Source organism: Eschrichtius robustus, chromosome 18 (genome assembly GCF_028021215.1).
Source record: "Eschrichtius robustus isolate mEscRob2 chromosome 18, mEscRob2.pri, whole genome shotgun sequence".
Classification (NCBI taxonomy): domain Eukaryota; kingdom Metazoa; phylum Chordata; class Mammalia; order Artiodactyla; family Eschrichtiidae; genus Eschrichtius; species Eschrichtius robustus.
Window position 1 is genome coordinate 1,821,444 of NC_090841.1, and position 26,396 is coordinate 1,847,839.

At 38.7% G+C, this 26,396-nt stretch overlaps 1 protein-coding gene across 4 annotated transcripts in view; it reads right to left on the reverse strand.

The window, feature by feature from the left end:
* Nucleotides 1-40: 40 nt before the first annotated feature.
* Nucleotides 41-26,396, reverse strand: part of ZDHHC20 (zinc finger DHHC-type palmitoyltransferase 20) — a 70,923-nt gene continuing 44,567 nt past the window's right edge. Inside the window, exons 6-14 of one of the 4 annotated variants that reach the window (XR_011071032.1) lie at nucleotides 25,321-25,353; nucleotides 24,610-24,730; nucleotides 15,225-15,357; nucleotides 12,092-12,218; nucleotides 7,901-7,990; nucleotides 6,875-6,919; nucleotides 6,411-6,526; nucleotides 4,949-5,026; nucleotides 41-3,533 (exon numbers count right to left, since the gene is read on the reverse strand). Coding sequence is in view for 2 of the 4 variants with exons in the window: in XM_068526750.1 (XP_068382851.1) it covers nucleotides 4,989-5,026; nucleotides 6,411-6,526; nucleotides 7,901-7,990; nucleotides 12,092-12,218; nucleotides 15,225-15,357; nucleotides 24,610-24,730; nucleotides 25,321-25,353 (658 nt within the window). In the remaining 2 variants the exon portion in view is untranslated. The remainder of the gene's footprint in view (nucleotides 3,534-4,948; nucleotides 5,027-6,410; nucleotides 6,527-6,874; nucleotides 6,920-7,900; nucleotides 7,991-12,091; nucleotides 12,219-15,224; nucleotides 15,358-24,609; nucleotides 24,731-25,320; nucleotides 25,354-26,396) is intronic. The other 3 variants (XR_011071033.1, XM_068526750.1, XM_068526751.1) reach the window with 3 other exon arrangements.

Sequence of the window (26,396 nt, forward strand, 5' to 3'; positions counted from 1 at the left end):
CAGGTGACTAAAGTAACAGTCATCCCCTAACAACAACAGCAGCTGTTCAAATACAGGACTTTATTTATTTATTAATAAAGTAATCGTTATGATTTTTGGAAAAACAAGTTTTAAAATGTTCAGCCTTCGTGTTAATGTAGGTTAGGCCACCCAAAAGACAAAGCAAAGATAACATTAAGTCATGGTCCAGGGTTACACTTATGAGAAACAAATACAAGATTTACGGGACATGATATGTAAAAACAACCAAAGTAAACTGTATTTCAAATTTGTTTATATAAAAACATATTAAAGATCACTTTAAAATAGTGCCCACCTTTTCTGTAAATGGGCATAGACTAACCTGCAATCATGTACAAATGTGATAAACTCAACAGCTTTCTGAAGCTTTTAATACAAATACAATTCCTTGCTTCTTTATGCAACTCAGCAAAATAATAAAGTGAAGTCGTTAGAAAAATATGGACCTTGCTGAATCTATCTTGCATTTTTAATTTAAGTTGGAAAATATAGTTCAGATCGTAAGAAACTTCACATGAATTTCAGATTTACATATTAGCTGTATCTTACAGAATATGAGATATGGCCTTTATTTTGGCTGAAATGCAAAAATATGGTTAATTTCTCTTAATAGATTAGTTAAAAATACTTTTCATTGATAGCAGTGCTAGTCCTAGAACAAAATGTAAGCAAAACATATTTGTAAGTCACTTGTGTTTTCAGCGCCCCAAATATGCAGATCCTAACAGCCCTTAATATGCATCTGCTTTAAAGATGACTGAAGGGAAATCTCACATGACTGAAAAATCTGCAAATCCTACAAACAGTCAAAATCTGCTATTAATAGAAATAAATTCAAGTAAACATTGCATATTTGATTTAAACTAAGTTAAATTAACTTACGACACATTGGATCATACCCACTAAATATGTAAAAGGATCTTAAAAAATCATCCATATGCAAAGATGAAACTCTACTATGTAAGCGGTGCAAGTTCAGTGACCACTAAGCTGTAGCTGCTCTTTGGTTTGGCACAGTGACAGTGGTCAGATGCCTCAGGTACTGAATATTCAAGTAAGTTTGTACCCACGTCAAACCAAGTTTCCTGTCTCATTTGTTTTTAATGGCAATGGCAAGACCTGAAATTCAACTTTATTTTCCTTAAATATCACAACTGTTCCAAGTGTCTGAAGGAACAGAGACAGTACTAATAAATTTTGACAGGGCTTCATTTTGACCATTTCTCTGCAAAGGTTGGCAGCACTAATCAATCCCAGAGAAATACCAAAGAGGCAGCCTTTCCCTGATTCCCATACCACTGGTAGGCCCTTGCTGAACAGTCATTAATATGTACAACTAAACGAAGCCAAATATTTAGAACGTGGCAAATGTTGGCCATAAATTAATTAAACCAAAGGTAACTAAATTAAAAGGCTTTAGCTGAAAATTCCTGAAAAGGTGTTTACTATGCTATTAAGATGATGTTAACAGATACTGAAAGAACTGAAAAAGAGAGAAACACCACAAAAGCACCCAAATAGGTTAAAGGGAAAATTAAGTTTCCTCAGTTGTTGATCAGGTGCATGCAAATCCTCTGACCTAAATGTAAAAATACCCACAAGAAGTACCAGGACATTTCTGAAAGCAGTCACTTACGTTTAAACATTTACTGTTTCCTTATAATACTCAAACTGCCAAACTGATGTTTCTGGTTGGTAAATCGATATCCCTTAACTCTCATAAGTTTTCTAGAATCAAGATTATTAAGACTACAGTGTTGAAATAAAGGTAGAAGCTGTATTATAGTATTCCAAACTATATTTTCAAAGCTAACTCATTCCTCTAGTTCAAAGGGGAAAAAAATTACTTCCTTTTAACATCTAATATTAATATAGCCCATGGAATTAGACAAATCCTATAAATTATAAACCTGGAATAGTAGGCTATAAAATTTATGCTACATTAGGAGATTATAGAGCTATCCCTAGTATATGGTTTGGCGTCCAGAAGGAACTCCAAAAATATCTGTTGGACGAATGTTAAGTAAGGTATTGTGCAAAATTAGAAATTGAAGAATGTTAAAGGTCGTCCAGTCGAAATCATTCGTAATACCCCTCTCCCCAACCCTGTTTTATAGACAAGGAAACTATAACATGTTTTTACAGACGCTGGTTAAAACTGATCTCCACCCACTACTGGAAGCAATCATTTTAGCTTGTGTGTGGCTAACTAAGCAAAGTATAAAGCAGGAGTAACATCTGTATATTGTTTCTCCGCTATAGGACACTGTATTTTTCTTTAGAATTAATGCAACGATCCCTGTCACTTAGATTGGATTTCAAAAGGAAAAGGGGGATAAGTGTCTAGGCAGAAAGGGGTTGCTGTTAGGAAGTCAGATTTAAAATCCTGCATGTAAGAGTGGAATCCACCTCTCAGAGAATGGAAGTTCTGAATGACTACTCAAGTGAGAATTTCCTTCTTGAGAGCAGTGTTATGCTGAACAGTTTTACCCTAGTTCACATTGTATTTTATGTTGCTGTTTAAGCTATTATAGGATTACTGTACAAAGTTTCAAAGCAAATTTGTCATTACCTAAACTGAAATTTGAAAGTCAACTCAGCAGCAGGCAGCACTCTGAAAACATACTTAAGCAGCTTTCTGTAGCTTGTCTTTCGCTTTACTTTTCTTTTAGCCACTTCTACCCAATCCTACTGTGTCCAATATATCTATAGCACACGTAACCTTTGTTTCCCTACCTGTATAAATACCCATGAAAGTTCAACAAAAGAGTATATTAAAAGCAGAGAGAAACAAAATAATTTCTTATACTGCCACATTTTCTTTAAGCCTTGGGCACAACACTGCACATGGTTTAATTAATGCTTAGAACTAAGCCTTCAATGAATTATACAAATATGCTCCATGTTTTAAATGATTAGGTATCTAAATCCTTCTGAGTGTTATTTTATAGCCAACAATAAAAAAAAATCTTTAGTAAAAATGTTGAAAAGTATAAAACAGTAACTATAAATTAGCAAACACCAAGTTGTTTTTAAAGCAATTATTTTCTTTTTCTTACCCAGTACAAGCACTTTCAGCCACCATACTGACCTAGATGTACTTCACTTAAGACAAGTTTTCACCTTGTGTTTCTGGAGTGAAAATTTACATGGATACTAAGAAACAACTCTAATAATGTAACTCAGGTATCAAAAGAATACATACGCCATGTTAACGTGTGACCTGACAGCTCATATTATAGCATATCATAATACGTTATTATGAGTAAATGTTATTTCCAAAGTAAAATTAAGTCACTTTTGTAGCTGTAAGTCAGTGTTGAACAAATGGGCTATTTTAAGATTAAGGCATCTTCCAGCTCTGGAGTAGTGCTTCTGTGGAGCCAACAATCTGTACAAAGGTTTCCTTTTTTAAAAAATATATCTTCATTTATACTTCAATTATTTAATTCCATTGATCATCTTCTTGCATATAAAACTGAAAATATTCCGTCCATAATGTTTTTATAAACCTATAAAACCAGAAACAATTATTGTTAAAACTTGATTTTGTATTTCTGAAAACAAGATTTATTAAATAGTTCTTTGGGCTAAGGTATAAAGCTGCTAATACAACACAAAAGGAAAGAAGTACTTTAATGTTACTAATATTCTAATAATAATAAAGGTTTTTAGACGCTGTAAATAAGGGACAGATCACTGACTTTCCCTGAAGCCATTAAGTGAGCATTTTAATACAGGCAGATCCTTACACTTTTCCCTTAGTGTTAACGGGCATAATCTGAGAAGACTGCTATCAGATGTTTATGGGAATTTCAGTGAGTATTCTCAACCACCACGAGCATCAGCCATTATTCCGCCTACACGGAGAGAAGACGCCCAGAGCCAGAACCCGGGAGCCCCGTCTGAGGACCAGCTCTGGGTGGGGCTGCCAATGACACGTGATCACCGCCTGCAGCTCCTGCTGCCCTCTGCCTGCCGGGAGCCCCACCGGGGGCTGTTTCTGATACTCTCTGAGTCTTAGGCTCTGGCTGTGACTTGGACATGGCCTCCAGGTCCTTGTAAGGAACTGAATGCTAACGACAAACACCAGGCAAGGAAGCAGATGTCCCCTAGATGAGACTACAGATGAGAACAAAGCAACTGAGGTAATAAAGGTGTGTTGTCTTAAGCTGCTAAGTGTGTGATAATTTGTTAGGTAGCAATAGGTAGCCAGGAAACACTACACGTAGGTTTTCAAAAATCTAATAGCTGCGTGTGATGCTGCTGAGCCAGTGAGCTTAGCTTCTGACTTGAACGTGTACAGCTGTCTTCTCTGTTTTTAAGCAGCAGGAGAGTTCACTCCATCCCTGCGGTTCAGTGTCAGTGTTTTAGCACTGCCCTCACTGCTCCTACTGGTCCTTCGGGAAGGGCTTCTATTCCTACTTCAATCAGCCTCCTCTGGCTACTGCCTCTGGGCACACAGATAAGGCGTCACTGACCCATGTACTTGGCTACAGTAAACTGCTCTTCTGCTATATCTTCTACCCAGTGAAGAACATCAATGAACCTCTTAAGTCTTTTTTTCAGTCTCTAATCTTAGTCACTCTTCTCTGGATCAAATTTCTTCAGTAGTGGGCAAAAGTCACCTTTTTTCCTTAAACTAATTAATAAGGTACCATTCAGTGAAAAGGTTAGTTGTCCATATACCAATCCTAACAATTTTTATTAGTTTCTTCATTAATCTATCAACAGATATCCAGTAAGATCATGCTAGGAGTGGTAAGAAAAATGGGAGTTAGGCAGATGTTACCTTCCAATCTCTCCTGAACGACCTGATTTTGCTGATATAATGGAAAGAGTAAAAAAGACTGAATTGCAAATTGTTTTGAGATTATGACATGCAAATAAACTAATTTTTGGAGAAATTACCTTTATACTGTCTTACCTTGCTCTTATTCAACTGGTTAGTTATGAACAAGTGGTACTCAATTTTCTATTGCCACTGTTACATGGTTATTTGTCCCTGTAAGCACATAATTATATATGACATGACAAAAAAAGAAATATTAAGTTTCTGGCTAAATGGTAAAATTGATGATTACAGTAAAAGCAAGTATTATGTAAGCACTAAATAGGCTTCTGGTGCCAACCATTTGCCTTCTGTTAGAACCCAGAAGGAAGGAAAGCAGTGCTAAAATCTGAAAGTCTGGTTTTATGCTTATCTTTGTAAAAACGTCCATTGGCTCTAAAGATGTTCAGGAGGAATAATTTCAAGTCCACAAATGGATTTTTCCCTTGATTTTATACTGAGGGTGTAATGACCTGAATGAAGGTCTTTTTTAAAAAATTTATTTTACTTTATTTATTTTTGGCTGTGTTGGGTCTTCGTTGTGTTGCACGGGCTTCTCACTGCAGTGGCCTCTCTTGTTGCGGAGCACGGGCTCCAGGCACGTGGGCTTCAGTAGTTGTGGCATGCGGGCTCAGTAGTTGTGGCTCGCGGGCTACAGAGCACAGGCCCAGCAGCTGCAGCACATGGGCTCAGTTGCTCCACGGCATGTGGGATCCTCCCGGACCAGGGCTCGAACCCGTGTCCCCTGCACTGGCAGGCGGATTCCTAACCCCTGGGCCACCAGGGAAGTCACCTGAATGAAGGTCTTAATGAAACTAATTTAAGAGAATTTAAATGCTGCTGAAAGCCAAAATGACAATAACAGCAAACCAGAAATTGTGACAGCAAGCTTTCAAGTTTTAGGGTGTTTCCTAGAGTTAGTACCAAACCATTTTCCTACAGTGCAAGGAGAATGTTATTACTAGTATTATTAAGAACCACAGATATGTTTTAAGCTATAATGCTAGTGAGTGGCCAGACTATATTATAAACCGAGGCCTGATTCAAAGGCCCACTTCTGTCTTATCAACTGTTGTATAATGTACCACAATTCATGAAATGATTAAGAGTCATCATGGTTCAAATACATTCAGTGCACTCTTTTTATACTAAGACAAGACAGCCAAACAGGACAAGGCATTTCAAAATTATTTTGAAATAAGCAAAAGCTATGACCCCAAAGAAAAACCTTGTTTAAGCATTATCCAGAATATTAGGCCAAAAGAATTTTCTACATCTGAGGTGACAAAATACGTGGCTGGGTAACAACAAGGAAAAACAAAATTATGAACAGAAAAAAACACAGCAGCAGCCACTACACTTCCTCACTCAACCTTCGCCTCCGTGAAAGCTACCAGTAAACACTAACGGCCCACGTATAAGATATTTTATTAAATAGTTTCAAATATTTTCGTATTTTAAAATAGCACATAATGTACTTTAATTTTTCCACATTTATTAAATCTGGTGATTTTCATTTTAACCAGACAAAGCAGTGTTTTCAGATGACGAGCATTACCTGATCTGATGACACCTTCTTCAGATCCATTCTCTAGCCACTGAGGTTCACTGTCCAACAAGCGGTTTTTTGATTCACTAAGCGGTTTGATAGGAAAGGGTGGATTTGAGCCAATACTGAAAGAGAAGCAAATAATTTAGTAAATAGTCTAACGCTCAATTAATGATACTTAGTTAATAAGCAGCAAATTAGTATTCCTTCTCCTAAACATGTGAGGGCAACTCATGAGATCTCAGCACTCTGAAAAGACTCCATCTTCAAGAGAAAATGTGCCCCCAACCCCCCGCATTAAATGGCTCCTAGACCCAAGAATCTGTACTCAGCACTGCCAATGAAAACAATTAGATAAAAGAAAAACAGCTTCAGAGGCCAATCTGAAACATTTTTAACATGTTAATCAAGAGCCATAAGGTAGCACAAGGACAGGTGAGGATCTATGTCTGTGGCCAGGACAAAAAGATTACCTGTCATTTCCCAAGTTTTCTGCTTTCTACCTCTGCAGTATAGATCTAAGGGGAAAAAATGATTTAGTGATTTAGCGTAGACTTAGTTTTCTAGCTAAGAGATCCAGGGAGGGAGGGAATGGAGGAAAAAAAGCAGGAGGAAAAGGGAACTAGTATTGTCGGGGACCCCACTATGGGCAGACGCTGTGCTGGGTGCTTTCTACACACCATCGCAATCTTCACAATAACCCCCGAAGGGAGTACAAATCCTCCTCTCATAGAGCTGGCAGCTGAGGCTCAGACAGTTTAAGTAACTTATTCGAGCTCTGAGGTCCTAGGTTCTAAGGCCTATGTTCTTCCAAAATTAATCCGCTAGCTTGGAATTTATAATCCCTCCTCCCCCACAACTTATTTCTGGAGTAAGTTTCAAGTGTTTCACTTTGACAGAAGCATCTCTATCTCCTTTAAGATATCATTAAAAATGAACTATTTCTCTGAATTTATGAATCAGTGTGCTCGCCATACAAACTCTGAGAAAATATCCTCTAAGATGAAGAAGAAAAATTTTGTATTTGTATTTTTGAATCCTCATTATTTTCACGCTGCAGTTAAAATCTGTTTATCAAAATAAAATGGTGAATAGTACAATGACTAACATCTTTGAAAATATAACTGATATAAACCAACATAATCAAATCTTGAAAAAGAGTCTTCGTTTCTAGGAAGACGCAGCACAGGTAGGGTAGCTGTGCTTCCTACCCTGCCAGACGCGTCCAGTGACATGAGACTGTCCTGTTTCAACTACTAACAGCAAGCGTGCACTTTCTTACTCTCAAAAGTGTTCTGGTTTGAATGATAAAAAATATGGTTATCCTGAGCATATCAGCTATATCCACATTTTAACCCTCAGTTAAAAAAACTGAATAGAATTTCTCTTTATCTATGCTGGCTTGCTACATTACTACTGTATTTATCTATGTATAACACACACACACACACAGTTTGCTCTATAATGAATTCTGAAAAACTTAATGACAAGAAGCACACCTTCTGGTATTTTCACTGTGGTTTGAAACAGAAGCTTGTTCTGGATCCGTCCCCACAAGACGAGTCGGAAAACTGCAGCCATCACCCTGACTGCATAATGAAAAATATCAGTAATAATTTAATCATGTTCAGTTAAATCAAAGTGGTCAAGTTTAACACCTATTTTCCAGAGGCATGGTTTAAAATTATCACAACTTGTCATTTCAGAGAATGATTTCTAAGATTTCTAATTTAGAGGGATATTAGACTCCACTGAGGAAATAAGTCTTCTCCTTTTATAATTTACATATAGTTAAAAACAGTATCTTCCATAACTATTAAAATGATCATGTCTATTAAAGTTATGATAAACATACATATTCAAATATTTGGTTAACTGACCTGCTTATCACAATCATTTAAGATATCATAAACGCTCAAACTGAAATTCAAGATGTAAGTTCCACATATTTATTTATTCAACAATATTCATTAAGCGAAAATATACTGGATGTTCCGAGTACCATTTGAAGTGCTAGGGATATACCACTCAACAAAAGAAAAGAAAATCTCTGCCTTCAAGAGTTCACAACTTAAAAAAAAGTACAGCTATGCCTTCCACAGTCTAAAAACATCAAAACTGTGTACCGCAGGGAATTCCACTTCCAGCCAAGATGGATTAACCAGTACATTTGACCTCCTGTTGAACAGTATATACAACAACTCTTTTCAAAACAGGCAGCACAGAACTGTGGTGTCTGAAAGAAGAGAAACCAACCAAGGAGTTGCAGCTTCTGCCAGAACTTGAGCACCAACAGGGGGATGTGCAGAGCAAGGTGGTCTCACTGAATTAAGGTGACAGAGATGGGAGTTTCGAGAAGATGAGGAGGCTTCCTTCTATCGGACAGAGCTGAGGAAGAGGGATATGTGCAGAGAAAGGGCTACAGAAATCTGCACAGGGTTTTACTTGAGTCTTCTGATGAATACTAAGCCACACATGTGAATCTGGGAAAAGAACAACTGGGGAGTGTACGCTGAACAATTCAGAGCCTGCACAGCACTGAAAGCCATTTGCATTCGACCTGCCAGAGTAGAGAGACCTCACTAAACATGTGGATATGGCAGAGACCGCAGCAGGCTCTCACCTTTGCTGTAGGATTAAACTTGCCCTAGAGAAAGTGCTACTTTACACCCAACCAACCAAAGGTTTAAACAAGCGTCAGGAGGACTAAGCTGAAACAGAAGTCTGCCAAAACAAAATTCAGCATCTTTAAAGGGAGACAAAATTTAAACATTCAGAATTCAAAATGTCCACCATCCAATCAAAAATTACTAGCATAAAAAGCAGTAAAATGTGATCACAACTGAGAGAAAAAAAAGTCAACAGAAAAGATTTAGAAATGACCATGAACACTTGAAACAAAGACGTTAAAACAGTGATTATAAATATGTCCATGAATTAACCGGAAAAAGTAGATATAAAGAAAAAAGAAATGTAAGATATAAAAAAAGAACCAAATTGAACTTCTGGAGCTGAAAAATGTAATATCTGAAATAAGAAATTCACTGGATGAGCCTAACAGTAGACATTACAGAAGAAAAGATAAGTGAACTCACAGACATAACAATAGAAATGATCCAATTTGAAGCAAAGAGAGAAAAAAGATGGAGGGGGAGAAGGGAGGGACAACAGCAATGACCGGTGGGTTACGACATATATTTAAGAGAACCTGAAAAGCTAGTGGGGGAAGGGCACAGGAAGAGGGAAGCAGGCAGAAAAAACAATTGAAAATTATTTCAAAATTATTCAGATTGGACTTCCCTGGTGGCACAGTGGTTAAGAATCCTCCCGCCAATGCAGGGGACACAGGTTCGAGCCCTGGTCCGGGAAGATCCCACATGCCATTGAGCAACTAAGCCCGTGCGCCACAACTACTGAGCCTGCGCTCTGGAGCCTGCGAGCCACAACTACTGAGCCCATGTGCCACAACTACTGCAGCCCGTGTGCCTAGAGCCTGTGCTCCGCAACAAACAGAAGCCACTAAATGAGAAGCCCGCGCACAGCAACAAAGAGTAGCCCCTGCTCACTGCAACTAGAGAAAGCCTGCGCACAGCAACGAAGACCCAACGCAGCCAAATAAATAAATAAATGAATAAATAAATAATTCAGATCTGATGAAAACTACAAATTCATAGATCCAAGAAGCCTAATGAACTCCAAAGAGGATAAACACAAGGCAAACCATACTAAGGAACATCATCATCAGACTACTTAAAACCAGTGATAAAGATAAAATCTTAAAAGTAGCCACAGGGGAAAAAAGACATAGTAATTCACAAGCATACCTCGTTTTATTGTGTTTCATTTTACTGTGCTTTGCAGATACTGTGATTTTTATAAATTAAAGGTTTCAGGCAACCCTACATTGAGCAAGTCTATCGGTGCCGTTTTTCCAACGGCATCTGCTCACTTTGCGTCTCTGGGTCACGTATTGGCAATTCTCACGATATTTCAAACCCTCCACCAGCAAAAAGATTACGACTTGCTGAAGGCTCAGATAACGATTAGCAGTTTTTAGCAATAAAGTATTTTTAAATCAAGGTATGTACATTTTTTTTTTTTTTTTTAGACATAATGCTATTATTGAACACTTAACAGTCTATGGTTATAGACTGTTATATGCACTGGGAAACCAAAAAATTCGTATGACTCACTTTACTATGATATTTGCTTTATTGCGGTGGTCTGGAACCAAACCTGCAATAATCTCCGAGGTGTGCCTGTACAAACAGTGGAATAAAGATAAGAGAGAGGCTGATTTATTGACACAAACAACACAAGCCAGATGATAATGGAACAACATCTTTAAAGAAGGGGAAAGAAAAAACAAAGACAAAAAACCCAACTGCCAACATTGAAATTTCTGTTTAGGGAAAATAACCTTAACAAATAATAGGCTATGTTGCAACCAGTCGGAGTGGAAACACCTGAATATAAGGGACAACAGATAAAGCACACGGAAGGGACTGGCGCCCTTGAAGATGAAGCTCAGGAAAAAGGCCGCACGGAAAGTGAGCAGCCACCAGGGCGCCGCGGCGGAGCCTCCCAAGGAGCCACAGACGTGTAGCTGGGGCCCCTGCAGGGACAAGGGGAGGGAGGCGACAGAAGAAGTACTTGAAGAGACAGTGGTTAAAAGTACTTTCCAAATCTGATGAAAGTTTAAAAATTACAGATCCAAGAAGCTCAATAATCCTAAGCATGAGAATCGTGAAGAAAACGACACCAGGCACGTCATAATCAAATTGCAAGAAACTAGTGATAAACAAAATCTTAAAAGCAGCCAGAGAAAAATGTCATATTACACAAATAGTAATAAACATAATATCCACAAACTTCTCATCAGAAAAAAATGCAAGCAGCATCTACAATTCTATACCAAGCAAAATGTCTTTCAAAAATGAAGGCAATTGGGAATTCCCTGGCCGTCCAGTGGTCAGGACTCTGAACTTTCACTGCTGGGGCCTGGGTTCAAGCTCTGGTCAGGGAACTAAGATGCCATGTGGCGTGGCAAAAAAAAAAAAAAAAAAAGAAAGAATGCAAATATGTCATTTTCAGACAAAATAACAAGCAACACAGTTCCTTGTTAAGGGAAAAAAGGAAAAAAACCCACAACACTTACAAATATGGTACTTGAATTTCAAATACTTTTTCCTTCTCTATAATGACTTTTGGTATATAGATGGCCTAGGATGGCTAAGAATTTGGGAGAAAAGGAAATTATGAATCATCTTGAGCATATATTCTCATTTAAATTTAAATGCAGGTAAAAACTGCATTCTGTGTTGGGTCTTCTTTGATTTAAGACACAACAGAATACATAACCTGTCTGTACTGGAAATCTTTGAAGATACGGCTAATAAATATAAATTCTTATGATTCTGTACTTCACAAACTTATTTTCATTTTGAAAGAAAAAGAGTGATTCTTTTCTATGAATCACCTTTTTTTCTCATTCAAATATAGGCCCAAACTCTCCTTCACCCTTATAAAAAACATGAAAAATAAAATACTTCATGTAATCAAGATATTCTGAGTTTTCATTCTTAAGGCTCATAATGTCATAATATACTATATTCTCTGAATCATTTAATCAGAGAGACAGAGACTATCACAGGTTCCATAATTTCTGAGACGTGCATTTTATAAACTACCTTGAAAATATTGGAAGTAGCCAATATTTCTTTTCATCGCCAAAGACTTGTCTCCAATTTTTACTGCATCCAAGCGAGAAACCGTTTCCATCAGGTCCGTATGAAAATGTGGGTGCACGGAATGATTCTGTTACAGATATATATTACAAAAAAGAAGAGTTAACCTATTCGAAAATTATAGGAGGGAAGGAAAATACCAATTTTTTTTCCTTTTCTTTTTTTAAACTTTTTTGGGAAAAAATATAACCTCTTGAATATTTCATCACCCTTATAAAATGAAAATGTCAAAATAATTATGTGATATTAAGGAAAATCGACTGAAGAATGTTCAATACACCTTAGCCTTTTTCTTTTTCTTTTTTTTTAAAGATATTCTATCTCTTGCAACTTCACTCATTCATTATTTATCAATTTCCTACTACGTGCCTTATGGCAAAGCACCAGGTTTTGGGATCCCAAGGTAAAGTAGATGAAATTCTGACCAAAGAACCCACAGTCTAACAAAAGTCTGTCAGAATGACAGTGTGATAGAGATACATGCGAGTGTTGGGGGTGGTGGCCAAGGAAGGTGAGATATGCAGGAGGTGACGCCTGAGCTCGATCCTGAGCTATGAATAATAACAAGTGAGGAAGCTGATGGCGGCCAGAGCCTAGGATCTCTGTTTAAAGAGGGAATGCATTTCAGAATGTTTTATAAGCTATGGATAAGAAGGAGCCAGGGAGAGACGGATTGGGAAAGGTTGATGACACAGAAAAGTGAAGTAAAAACTGATGGAAGAAAGTTCTAGAAGAAATGGGATGGCCTTTAGAAAAGTTCTAAAGATTAACCATAGATACCAGAAAAGACATCGTGTCCGTAGAAGTTAGAAAGAGGGTGACAGTGATGGGTTTGAAAGTAGAAATGTTTGTGTGAGGTTATAAAGGTGAGACGATAAGAATTTACTTGTGGAGACTTCTAATTTTTCTATGAAGCATTCACAAAATAGGTAAAGGAAATTAGGGAGAATGATGAAAGTCTGGAATACCTATTGTGGGTAATAAGGTGGCAAACCTGATCAGAAACACGTGACATTACTGCCAAGTAGAGCTGAGGGCCTAAGTGAGGTCTGAGACTTTGAATCTGTAGTTGTGACCACCTCTGTGGGACTGAGACGGCCTTCACCAGCTCTCTCCAGCCCCATCGCACTGGGAGAAGAACGCATCGCTGGAATGACCTGGGTCAGGGACTGGCAAAGGCGTTATGGAAGAAGAGGCACCTAGGGGCATGTGTAATGCGAGGGTGCTGCTGGGAGCTTGAGGCCATTTATTATAGGATCTAGAACGGAAAAGGGTGAGAGACGAAACCAGAGGGAAAGAAACGTGAGAGAAAAGTGGTGGAGTGTGGAGGACTCAGTAAGCTAAAAAGGGCGTGCACTGGAGCACGGAAAGGGAGAGCTGGACGGATAAAGACTGTGGTCAGAGAATGGAAACTTCAAGGTGAAAACGTGAGGCCTCTTCAGTTTCAAGTGATGAAAGGTTCAGTGTTTGGGTACAGGAGTGACTGGCTATCAGGATCAAAGAGACCAACCAGCCTGTCTGGGGTGACAGCAGCAGTTTGAATGTATTAATAGCAACTCTGTAACATGAGAAATGATTCAAGGTAGGGAGGTGACAGCTATGAGGAAGGTGCAAGTGATGCCCCAAAGGACACCTGGAAGCAGCAGTGCAGAGCTGGGTAACACCAGGGTGTGCGGGGAGTGCTGTGTTAGGGGAAGGTTTTTCAAAGTGTGGGTTTAAACATCTTAATAGGCTGTAAAATCAATTCAGTGCTTTGAAACCAGCATTTCTTTTTAAAGAACTAGAACAGAAAATATTAGAGTCCATTGGACATAGTAGACATTAATGATGTTTTACGAAGATTTTGCTTATTCTAATTACATAATTTTATAAATGTGTGTGCATGCACTAGGTAGTGATATAAAATGATGCATTTCTTACTGTAGTCACTGGTAAAAACGTTTGAAAAAGGTTGTTTTTAAGAGAACAATGTGTTTCCCAGGAAGCACTCACCTCTCAGACACCTAGAGGGTTTGGGCGGGAAACAAGTGAAGCAGGGTGGGAACCGTGGCCAATTAAATGCTCGTGGCCACTGGAAGCAGTCAGCCACTACTGAGCTCCTACCGAATGACGCCAGGTGGGAAAATAGGGCCACCAGAGTCATCAGTTTTGAAAAGAAGAAATCTCCTTTTTCTGTGTGAAATCTCTCAGTGTCCAGCTGCTTGGGAGGTCTGAAGAGCTAGGCTTTGCATGTGGGCTGCCTTCTGTAACCTCGGGTTAAAGGTGAAGAGATGACAGGATATTCTGTGACGATGATAAATTAATTGACATAAGGAAGCTTATTCACACGGAAAAGGGATGAAGGCGTGGGAACTGGAGGAGAGCAACAGCAGAGTGAGCTGGGAAAGGCGGGGCACCGAACCCTTTACCCTGGAGGCCCATCACGTCTTACAGGACTCCACAAGACACGAGATTAAAGGGGTCCGAATGTAAGAGCACCTGAGAATCTCCCTGCAATGTCTGCATCTTTCTATGTTAAAATACGTCCACCTCTCCTTTAGACAGCAGGGAGTGTTTAACTTTCTTTCAAAACACTGCGACAGATCCCTGTTTTGTTAGCCAATACCTCAATATTCCAGTTATGGCTGGTGTTGCTGCTTACATGCCAATGGTGTAGTCTGAGCAATGCCACACCACTGTTGTTTAAGAAGCATGTGTCCAATTGCTGGAATACCTTACTGAATTCTTCCCCAATATTTTCATTTTAAAAAAATGAGCAAAAACGGGACGTAAGTGCTAACATTAGTGATACAACAAAGGCAGGAAACAGCTTTTATTAAAATTTATAAAATATAGTCAGTTCTCTACTTTTATATACAACACACTACTGAAAAAATATACAAAAGTCAATCTTACTTCCTCAACCTTCTCAAAATTATGAACCTTTAGATTTATCAAACAGCCATTGTTCCTATCCAGTCCAAGTTAATTTTAATACAGAATTATTTTATCTTTATCATCTTTTGTCCTTCTCTAGACTTCATGTTCATTTGTGGCCATTTTCCTAAATAATTATGCTTTATTTTAACCTACTTACCTATGGTTGTTCTGTTTTTTCCAACTAGCCAGCAGTGGTAGCTGAGAAGTGACAACACGCTGATGAAGAACATCGTCGACACAAAGAAAAGAAAAAGTATGTGGAATTTTGCACGTGTATCTGAGAGCTCATTCTGAGGAAAGAAGAAATAGTCAGAATAGTCAACCTCCAAAATATACTCTCACAAATTTGGTTCTTCCTGAAGATTGTTGAATTTGCCAAAAAATTGCCAGACATGAGAAGTAATAAAATAAATTAGATAATATATCCAAAAGCAACATTTCCCAAAGCAGAGAACTGGTATTATCAGAGGGGCTTGCTTACATAACATGTCAGAAAGAGTCACTTTAAAAACCGCTCTTAAATTTTAGCAATAGTTTCAGTAATAAAATAAAAAGATGGACGTTTTTCTTTTGTACTTTATACGTATATTCAAGCTTTCCCCAACATCCAGGATACACGAGGGTTTTCTCCATCTACGCTACTATTTGCTTGTTTTAATTATATAACCAGAAACTAATTGTGATAAATTTATTTTTGGACTTCCCTAGTCTCTATCTTCGGAACACTGCACACAGCCATCCCTTCAGCTGCTTCCATTCCTACCTTTTTAATCCTTGCTCCTTTCCTACAGAGCCTGTTTTGGTAATTACCGATTTTGGTATGTCAATTTGCCACAAGGCATTAGTGAACGAAAACAGCTTCTGTTACCCATTCTAATGGCTAGATTCATTTCAACAGAAGCAAAGCGTTAACCCAGAAGAAGTCAGTCTCTAGCAAGAGGATTAGAAGGAAGCCTTTAAGCATTCGCTCTCACGACAAAGCCGCACAGCCAACCACAGCCTCACAGAACAAGAGCTGCTCCTGCTTGATTGAAACACTGTTTACAGGCTAAGAGGAAGGTTTTTAGCATTAGGTGATTCTGACATCTATCTTCTCCTCTTCCAGAGTAACCGCAATACCTTTTAAATACATCAAGTGATTCTTCTATCTCCCCATCTTGTGTAACAAATGAGTACTATACATACTCACTATCAATGTCACAAAAAAGATGGCAAGACTGTCATGGCAATGATGTATTTTACCTTTGGACAACTCTCTGTAAATTTCCTGCGGCAAAGCTTGTACAAATAGAGACAATGCATTAAGAAACCACTTTTTATACAAAATTATCCTGCGCACTATTGTCATAAACCTTTCACGTTTGGAAGGACCACTAAGACGTGGCTCTCTAAAGGTCATCAACGACGTTTTCTCAAAAACCGCAAAAGACAAGAACATTCTGCCCTCCAAGCACGTTTAGGGTACACTTTACACACCTTTCCACAAAGTTTTTAAAACAGAGATTTGTATCTAGGAAAGCATAAAATTGATTTTTTTACCAAACAGCTTTTTAAAAACTTCTGATGACTAGTTTCTAAAAACTAGATCTAATAATTTCTCACCTGCCTCACTGGTACTGCAGTAGCCTTCCAAGGGGTGCCATCTCCTCCCCTCCAGTCTACTTTCCACACAGCAGCCAGAGGGACCCTTTATAAGGCCGATGGCGCTACCCCCTGCTCCCCACTCCACGGCCCTTGCAATGCCCGCAGAGACCCTGCATCCCCGGCCGCCTCCTGGACCCCCTGTTCCCCTGCTCATCTACTCCAGCCTTGCCAGCTGCCTGGCATGGTGCCGCTCCTTCTGGGCCTTTACTCTAGAGGTCAGATGTCTCCTCTGTTTGAAACACTCTTCTCTCAGGTATCCACTAAGTCCCGTCAAGTCTTCGCTCAGCTTTACCTTCTTACTGAGGCCTACAACGATCACTCTTAAAAAAAATTCAGATGTAATTGACATATAATGTTATTTTAGTTTCAGGAGATCAGCATAATGATTCCATACATGTCTATACGGCAAAATGATCACAAGAAGTCTAGTTCACATCCACCACCACACAGACTCACAAAAACTTTTTTCTTGTGAGGAGATCTTTCAAGACCTAACTCTTAGACACTTTCAAATATACTTATTAGCCATAGTCACCATGTTGTACATTACAGCCCCAGGCTTATTCTGCCACCTTCTCCCACTTCACCCATCCCCCACCCCACACCTCTGACAACCACCAAAATGTTCTTTGTATCTATGGGTTTTTTTTTATTCCACATAAAAGTTAGATAATATGGTATTTGTCTTTCTCTGTCTGACTTTATTCCCTTATTATAATGCCCTCAAGGTCCATCTGAGTTGTCAAAAACGGCAAGATTTCCTTCTTGTTCTATGGCAGAATTTATACCATTTATGCAACGGTATAAATTCCGTTGCATATTTATACCACAATTTCTTCATCCGCCAATGTAAACTTAAGAGTGTTTTCATGTCTTGGCCGTTATAAACAATGCTGCAATGAACATAGGGATGCAGATATCTTTTTGAGTTAGTGTTTTCCTTTCCTTTGGATATACTCCCAGCAGTGGAATTTCTGGATTGTATAATAGTTCTAATTTTAATTTTTTGAGGACTCTCCGTACCATTCTCCATAATGGCCGCGCTAATTTACACTCCCACCAGCAGCACACAAGGGCTCCCTTTTCTCCACATCCTTGCCAAAACTTGTTATTTCTTGTCTTTTTGGTAATAGCCATTCTAAAAGGTGTGAGGTGGTATCTTGCTGTGGTTTTGAGTTGCATTTCCCTGATGATCAGTGATGTTGAGTATCTTTTCATGTTTCTGTTGGCCATCTGCATGTCTTCATTGGAAAAATGTCTATTCAGATCTTCTGACCATTTTTTAATCTGATTGTTTTGTTTTTGCTATTAAGTTGTATGAGTTCTTTATATATTTTGAATATTACTCCTTATCAGATACATAATCTGCAAATATTTTCTTCCATTCAGTAGGCTGCCTTTTCATTTTGTTAATGATTTCCTTTTCTGTGCAGAAGCTTCTAGTGTGACATGGTCCCACTTGTTTAGTTTTGCTTTTGTGGCTTTTGCATTTGATGTCAAATCCAAAAAATCATTGCCAAGGCTGAAGTCAAGGAGCTTACCACCTGTATTTTCTTCAAGGAGATTTTATGATTTCAGGTCTCATGTTCAAGTCTTTAATCCATTTGGAATTGATTTTTGCCTGTGATGTAGGACTGAGGTTCAGTTCCATTCTTTTGCATGTGGCTACCCAGGTTTCCCAACACCATTTACTGAAGAGGCTGTCCTTTCCCCATTGTATCTTCTTGGCTCCTTGTCATAAATTAACTGACCGTATGTGCATGGCTTGATTTCTGTGCTCTCTTATTCTATTCCACTGATCTATGTGTCTGTTTTTATGCCAATAACATACTGTTTTGATTACTACAGATGTGTAATATAATTTGAAATCAGGAAGTGAGATGTCTCTAGCTTTGTTCTTTTTCTTCAAGACTGTTTTGGTTATTTGGCTCTTTTGTGGTTCTATACACATTTTAGGATTGTTCTATTTCTGTGAAAAATGGCATTGGAATTTTGATGGGGATTGCACTGACTCTGTAAATTGCTTTGGGTAGTATGGACGTTTTAAACAATATGCATTCTTCCAACCCATAATCACAGATTATTTTTCCATTTATTTGTGTCTTCTTCATTTGCTGTCATCAATGTCTCATACTTTCCAGTGTAGAGATCTTTCATATCCTTGTTTAGAGTTATTCCTAGGTATTTTATTCTTTTTGATGCAATTGTAAATAGGACTGTTTTCTTAACTTCCCTTTCTGACACTTTGTTATTAGTGTATAGAGATGCAACAGATTTTTGTATATTGATTTCGTAACCTGCAACTTCACTGAATTTATTAGTTCTAACAGTTTTTTTGTAGACTCTATGATTTTCTAATATGTCACTTGAAAATAGAGACAGTTTAACTTCTTCCTTTCCTATCTGGATGCATTTTATTTCTTTTACTTGCCTAACTGTCCCGGCTGGCTAAGACTTTCGATACTATGTTGAATAAAAGTGGCGAGAATAGGCAACCTTGTCTTGTTCCCTGATATTAGAGGAAAAGCTTTCAGCTTTTCACCACTGAGTATGATGTTAGCTGTAGGCTTGTCAATATATGGCCTTTATTAAGCTGAGGTGCGTTCCCTCTATACCCATTTTGTTGACAGTTTTTATCATAAATGGATGCTGAATTTTGACAAATGCTTTTTCTGCATCTATTCAGATGATCATGTAATTTTTATCCTTCATTCTGTTTGTGTGGTGTATCACATTGACTGATATGCAGATGTTGAACCATCCTTGTTGCATCCCTGGAATAAATCCCACTTGATCATAGTGTATGGTCCTTTTAATGTATTGTTGAATTTGGTTTGCTAGTATTTTGTTGAGGATTTTTAAATCTATGTTCATCAGGGATACCGGCTTGTAATTTTCTTGTGGTGACCTTGTCTGGTTTTACTATTGGGGTAACACTGACCTCATAAAATGAGTCTGGAAGTGTTCCCTCTTCCATTTTTGGGAAGTCTGAGAAGGACAGATGTTAACTCTTCACCTGTGAAGCCACCTGGTCTGGGACTTTTGTTTGTTGGGAGGTTTTTGATTACTTATTCAATCTCCTTACTATTAATCAGTCTGTTCAGATTTTCTATTTCTTCATGATTCAGTCTTGGTAGGTTGTATGTTTCTAGGAATTTATCCATTTTTTCTAGGTTATCCAATTATTTGGCATATAATTGTTCATAGAAATCTCTTTGATCCTTTGTATTTATCAGTTGTAATGTCTCCTCTTTTTTTTTTTTTTTTTTAATATTTATTTTTGGCTGTGTTGGATCTTTGTTGCTGTGCACGGGCTTTCTCTAGGTTCTCTAGTTGCACCACCAGGGAAGCCCTAAGAGCTGGTTTCTTGTAAAGATAAACAGAATAGACAGGCCTTTCCCTTGTCTCACCAAGAAAAAAATAGAGGACTCAAAATCAGAAATGAAAGAGGAGGACTTCCCTGGTGGCACAGTGGTTAAGAATCTGCCTGCCAATGCAGGGCACATGGGTTCGATCCCTGGTCCGTGAAGATCCCACATACCGTGGAGCAACTAAGCCCGTGCGCTGCAACTACTGAGCCTATGCTCTAGAGCCCACAAGCCACAACTACTGAGCCCGTGAGCCACAACTACTGAGCCCGCGTGCCACAACTACTGAAGTCCGCGTGCCACAACTACTGAAGCCCGCACACCTAGAGCCCATGCTCCACACAAGAGAAGCCACCACAATGAGAAGCCTGTGCACCACAAGGAGGAGTAGCCCCCATTCACCACAACTAGAGAAAGCCCGCGTGCAGCAACAAAGGCCCAACTCAGCCAAAAATAAACAAAACAAAAAACCAAAAACACAGCTCTTAGTTTCACTCATCTTTTCTACTATCTTTTTAGTTTCTGTTCCATTTATTTTCACTCTGATCTTTACTTCCTTCCTTTTAGGGCTTTTTCTTAAATTTTATTTTTGGCCGCTCTGCACGGCATGTGGGATCTGAGTTCCCCAGTCAGGGATCGAACTCAAGCCCCCTGCAGTGGAAGCACGGAGTCTTAACCACTGGACCACCAGGGAAGTCCCTAACTTCAGGCTTTGTTCTTTTTCTAGTTCCTTGAAGTGTAAAGTTAGGTTACTTGAGATCTTTCTTACTTCCTGTTAACACAGGTTTATCTCTATGAACTTCCCTCTTAGAACTGCTTCTGCTGCATCCCATACGTTTTGTTATGTTGTATTTCCATTTTCATTTGTCTCAAGATATTTTTTGATTCCTTCTTTCATCCATTGGTTGTTCAGTTGCATGTTTAATCTAAACATATTTGTGAATTTTCGTTTTTTTTCTTGGAATTGATTTCTAGTTTCATATCACTGTAATTAGAAAAGATGCTTGCTATGATTTCAATATTCTTAAATTTGCAAGACTTGTTTTGTGACCTAACACGTAACCTATCATGGAGGACGTTCCATGTGCACTTGAGAAAAACGTGTATGCTGTTGCTTTTCGATGAAGTGTTCTGTATAAATTTGTTAAGTCCATTTGGACTAAAGTGTCATTTAAGTCCAATGTTTCTTTATTTCATTTCTGTCTAGATGATTCATCCATTGATGAAAGTGGGGTATTAAAGTCCCTTACTATTATTGTCTTGCTGTCTATTTCTCCCTTTACTTCTGTTAATATCTGCTTTATATATTTAGGTGCTCCTTTGTTGGGTGCATAAATGTTCTTTTTTTTTTTTTTCTTCCCCTGTGCCGTGTGGCATGTGGGATCTTGGTTTCCTGACCAGGGATCGAACCCACATCCCCTGCATTGGAAGCGTGGAGTCTTAACCACTGGAACGCCAGAGAAATCCCGCATAAATATTCTTATCTCAGATATCCACTAACTTCCTTCAAGTCTTGTTCAAATTTAATCTTCTTATGGAGGTCTGCCATTATCACTCTCTCTTTTTTTTATAAATTCACGTTCTTTTATTTATTTATTTATTTATTTATTTATGACTGTGTTGGGTCTTCGTTTCTGTGCGAGGGCTTTCTCTAGTTGTGGCAAGTGGGGACCACTCTTCATCGCGGTGCGCAGGCCTCTCACCATCGCGGCCTCTCTTGTTGCGGAGCACAGGCTCCAGACGCACAGGCTCAGTAATTGTGGCTCACGGGCCCAGTTGCTCCGTGGCATGTGGGATCTTCCCAGACCAGGGCTCGAACCCATGTCCCCTGCATTGGCAGGCAGATTCTCAACCACTGCGCCACCCCCTGGGAAGCCCAATTATCACTCTCTTTAGTGCTATAACCTGCGCCCGTCACACCTCCCTCCCCACACACTTGCGAAATCCCTTACTCTGCTCTACTTGTTGTTCACAGCATTTACTTTCTAATATACAATATAATTTACTTATTTATTATGTTTATTATTTGTTTCCCCTTTCTCAAAAGTACATTCTACAAAGACGGATCCTCTTTGCCTCTTCTGTATATTGATATATCCCAAGTGCCTAGAACATAGGTGCCTGGCACATAGTAATTGTTGAAGAACAGAGAAAAAAGTAGACTTAAGTTTATTAGTCTTTCCTTACTCATGATGAATCTCAAAAAAATTTTTTTTTAATTTATTTATTATTATTTTTGGCTGCGTTGGGTCTTTGTTGCTGCGCGCGGGCTTTCTCTAGTTGCGGCGAGCAGGGGCTACTCTTTGTTGTGGTGCGCAGGCTTCTCAATGCAGTGACTTCTCTTATTGCGGAGCACGGGCTCTAGGCACGCGGGCTTCAGTAGTTGTGGCTTGGGGGCTCTAGAGCGCAGGCTCAGTAGTTGTGGCACACGGGCTTAGTTGCTCTGCAGCATGTGGGATCTTCCCAGACCAGGGCTCGAACCTGTGTCCCCTGCATTGGCAGGTGGATGCTTAACCAATGCGCCACCAGGGAAGCCCTCAAAAAGTTTTAAAATATTTATTTTTTAATTAATAAATCATTACATGCAAACATAAGTTTCTGATAAAGAAATGGGAAATTCTAAAATTTGGACTTCCTTCATCTGGCACAGATTCATCTTCATTTGTTATTTAAAAAAAATTTTTGGCCATGCTGCACAGCTTGCAGGATCTTAGTTCCCAAACCAGGGATTGAACCCTGGGCCACAGCAGTGAAAGCAGCGGTCCTAACCACTGGACCACCAGGGAATTCCCTCATCTTCATTTAAATAGGACCACTGAGTATGGTGAAGTAGGTTGTAAACTGAACAAAGCTGCCCAACTAGGGGAACAACAGAGGCTAAAATTCATTAGGCTGATTGACTCAAGTATCTGGATGTTGGAAGAGAAAGATCTAAATTAAAATTTTGGCTTCCTATACTATTAAGTATGTGACCTTGTTAGTTACCTAACTTTTCCAACCTCAGTTTCCAACTCTGAAAACTGGAATAATAATAGCTCCTTCTGCATTCATTATATTTTCTTCCTTTCTGTATTCTTGATGCTCTGGCATCTGAAGCCTTGCTGACTGGGGAGAGAGTGCCTCTCCCAGGGCCATCCAATTCTTACAGAGATAGCAAGGAATGTACCTCTCATATACAAACTAATCAATCCAGAGCCCATACTCCAAAACACCTCCTTTCTCTGGCTCTCACACTCCAGGGGGCAATACTACCCTGCCCTAATCACACCAGACAACCAGGAACAGCCTGTATCCTCAGAGAGCACTGAAATTATTCAAACTAGCTAACCCTAAGTGCATTTACACCCTGCCTCACCATGCTTTCCCATGGGCCCTGTGCCTTCTGCTTCCTGAGCAACTCTGGTGCTTCCCTGTGTGGCCCTGCACGGGGTGGCATGAACCCTCCCTTGGAACTGTGAGTAACACACTATCTTTTCAATGGTTATCATCTCCTCATCTGTCAGCTTCACCATACCTGAAGAATAATAAAACCTACATTTTACAGTACCTTCATAGGGACTTCCCTGGTGGCGCAGTGGTTACGAATCGGCCTACCAATGCAGGGGACACGGGTTCGAGCCCTGGTCCGGGAAGATCCCACATGCCACGGAGCAACTAAACCTGTGCGCCACAACTACTGAGCCTGCGCTCTAGAGCCCGCGAGCCACAACTACTGAGCCCGCGAGCCACAACTACTGAGCCCACATGCCTAGAGCCCATGCTGTGCAACAAAGAGAAGCCACCGCAATGAGAAACCCGCACGCCGCAACAAAGACCCAATGCAGCCAAAAATAAATAAATAAAATAAAATAAAATAAAATACCTTCATAGGGTTTTTAGGAAGAGTAAATACAAAAGTACCTTTAACCACAATAACCCCCACCTTCAAAATCAAAGATTTAAATGGAGGGAGGAAAAAAAAACCACAATAAGAATGCCAGAAGAAAAGCTGGGTAAATATCTGTATAAATTTACAGTGAACAGAATAAAGCCAGAAATCATAATTTTAAAGTACTGCTTTAAAAATATAAAATTTTGATTTAGTAAAAACAAAAGCAAACAGGGTTACAAGACATCGATCAAAATTGTGGAAAAACATTTGCAACCCACAACAGAAAAAGGATTAATATCTCCAGAGACAGGAAACAGATTAGTGGTTACCTGGGGCTGGGGATTTCACTTTTATTACTGTAAAACTGCAGTAAGTCTCATCATCTGAAGTAAAAGTAATTACTTCCCTAAAACTGACAGTATGGTTGGAAACAGTTTGGATTACTAAAAGAAGCTCACTATATCCTATTTAATATTCATTTATTTACAAACGTGTATATATGAAGGTAAATTTTAACTCCATCTGTCTTCTGAGCCATTATAAACTCTAACTAGTAAAATTAAGTATGTCTACTTATAATAAAGAATGAAGGAATTATTTATGAAACAGCATCTTAAAAAGTCCTTAATACATGTTTTAAGATAGAAAAAAAGACTTACCGTCCAAAATTTTATAAAGTACTGTAAAACTGTTGTAGCCACGAAAAGGCAATATAATAGAGAGTACAATAAAAATAGCAGGAAGAATTTGTAATTAGAAAATCCCACACAGTTATTCACCCTAGAAGAATAAAGAAAATCACACTGTAAAAATAAGACAAACTCACAGAAACAAAAACTAGAATGGTGTTTGCCAGGGGCTGAGGGGAGGGGAGTGGGGAGTGTTTAATGGGTACAGAGTTTCAGTTTTGCAAGATGAAAAAGTTCTGGACACTGGTTGCAAAACAGTGTGAACGTACTTAACACTGCTGAACTGTACACTTAAAAGTGGCTAAGATGGCAAATTTAATGTTTTTTTTACCATAATAATAACAAATAGGACAGATGAAAAAACTTAAAATCACTATAACTAGAAAATGGGTCATTTGGGAAGTAGGGAGCAGTGTCTTAATTATGGATGTGTGTTTTAAATAAATTCTGTAAGGAATTTGGGATTTCAATGTTAATTCTTAGTAGACAATTACTTGGGTTAATAACATCAGAATATATTTTTAAAGGAAAACATGTAGCAGAAACATAAAACTAGGTCAATCTTGATATCTATGAGTAATTAAACTGACCTTCAACGTTTAGGAATGCTGAGGTAACCACTCCAAATGCTCCCCTCCCACCTCTCCCCCCCACGTCATTTCCTCTGGGTTTTATACGTACCAAGGACAGTGATGGTCCATCTTAAGGATACACCTAAGAAAACAAATGAACATAAGAAAATCCATGTAGAAAAATCTCCCTGATTCTAATTTCTGATATACATATATATATATTTTTTGTTTACTTAAAATTTTCCCTTTAGCAATACATCTTAGAAAAACCAACCCAGTAGACATTAGGTTAGAGACAATTTCTGTTACTTCCACAAATACTTTTGTAGGTAAGAAGTAATGACTTTTCACACTGAGAATTCAGCTGACTTGGATGGACCACATCAAATAACACTTTAATATACAGATATGGTGCATATAGCACCTGGTACATTAGCTAGATCTAGTTCACAAAGTCAGCTGAGGAAAGTAAAATGAAAGTTATTTTACACATGTGCAAGTGATAAAACTTTAGAAGCAAATATTGTTAAAATATTAACACTGATGGGCTTGTAGGTGGTTATTTTTTTCCGCAGATCTTATACAACTCTATCCCATGTATAAGAACCACTGTAGTTTTATAATCAGAAAAAAAAAACCCCAAATTTGCCTCCCCACCAGTATACGTAATGTATATTTGCACAAAGTTAGACAATGGATCATTTCAAGTAATACAACAAATGAGTAAACTGATACCCAAAAGGTTAAATGACTTGTCTCACTCAAGTTCAAGGACTCACTGGAATTCCCATACTAGGGGTCCTTCTTTCAACACACTACCTTCTCACAAGAGCATAAGGGATAAAATCTTTGAAATTTTGGGGGGAACAACTTCAGAGGTGGTAACTGAAAGTAATAATGGGACTTCTCTGGTGGTCCAGTGGTTAAGACTCCATGCTCCCAATGCAGGGGACCAGGGTTCGATCCCTAGTCAGGGAACTAGATCCTGCATGCCATTACCAAAGATGCTGCGTGCTGCAACTAAGAGCAGGTGCAGCCAAATAAATACATAAATAAATATTAAAAAAAGAAAGTAATATTTTTGTGGTTTGTTAGGCTTTAATACCAACATTAAGAATAAAAACAAGAAAAGTGTCATGATGGTCTTTTTAATCCAGGAATTAAAGTTATCTTCCTCAAGGGGGT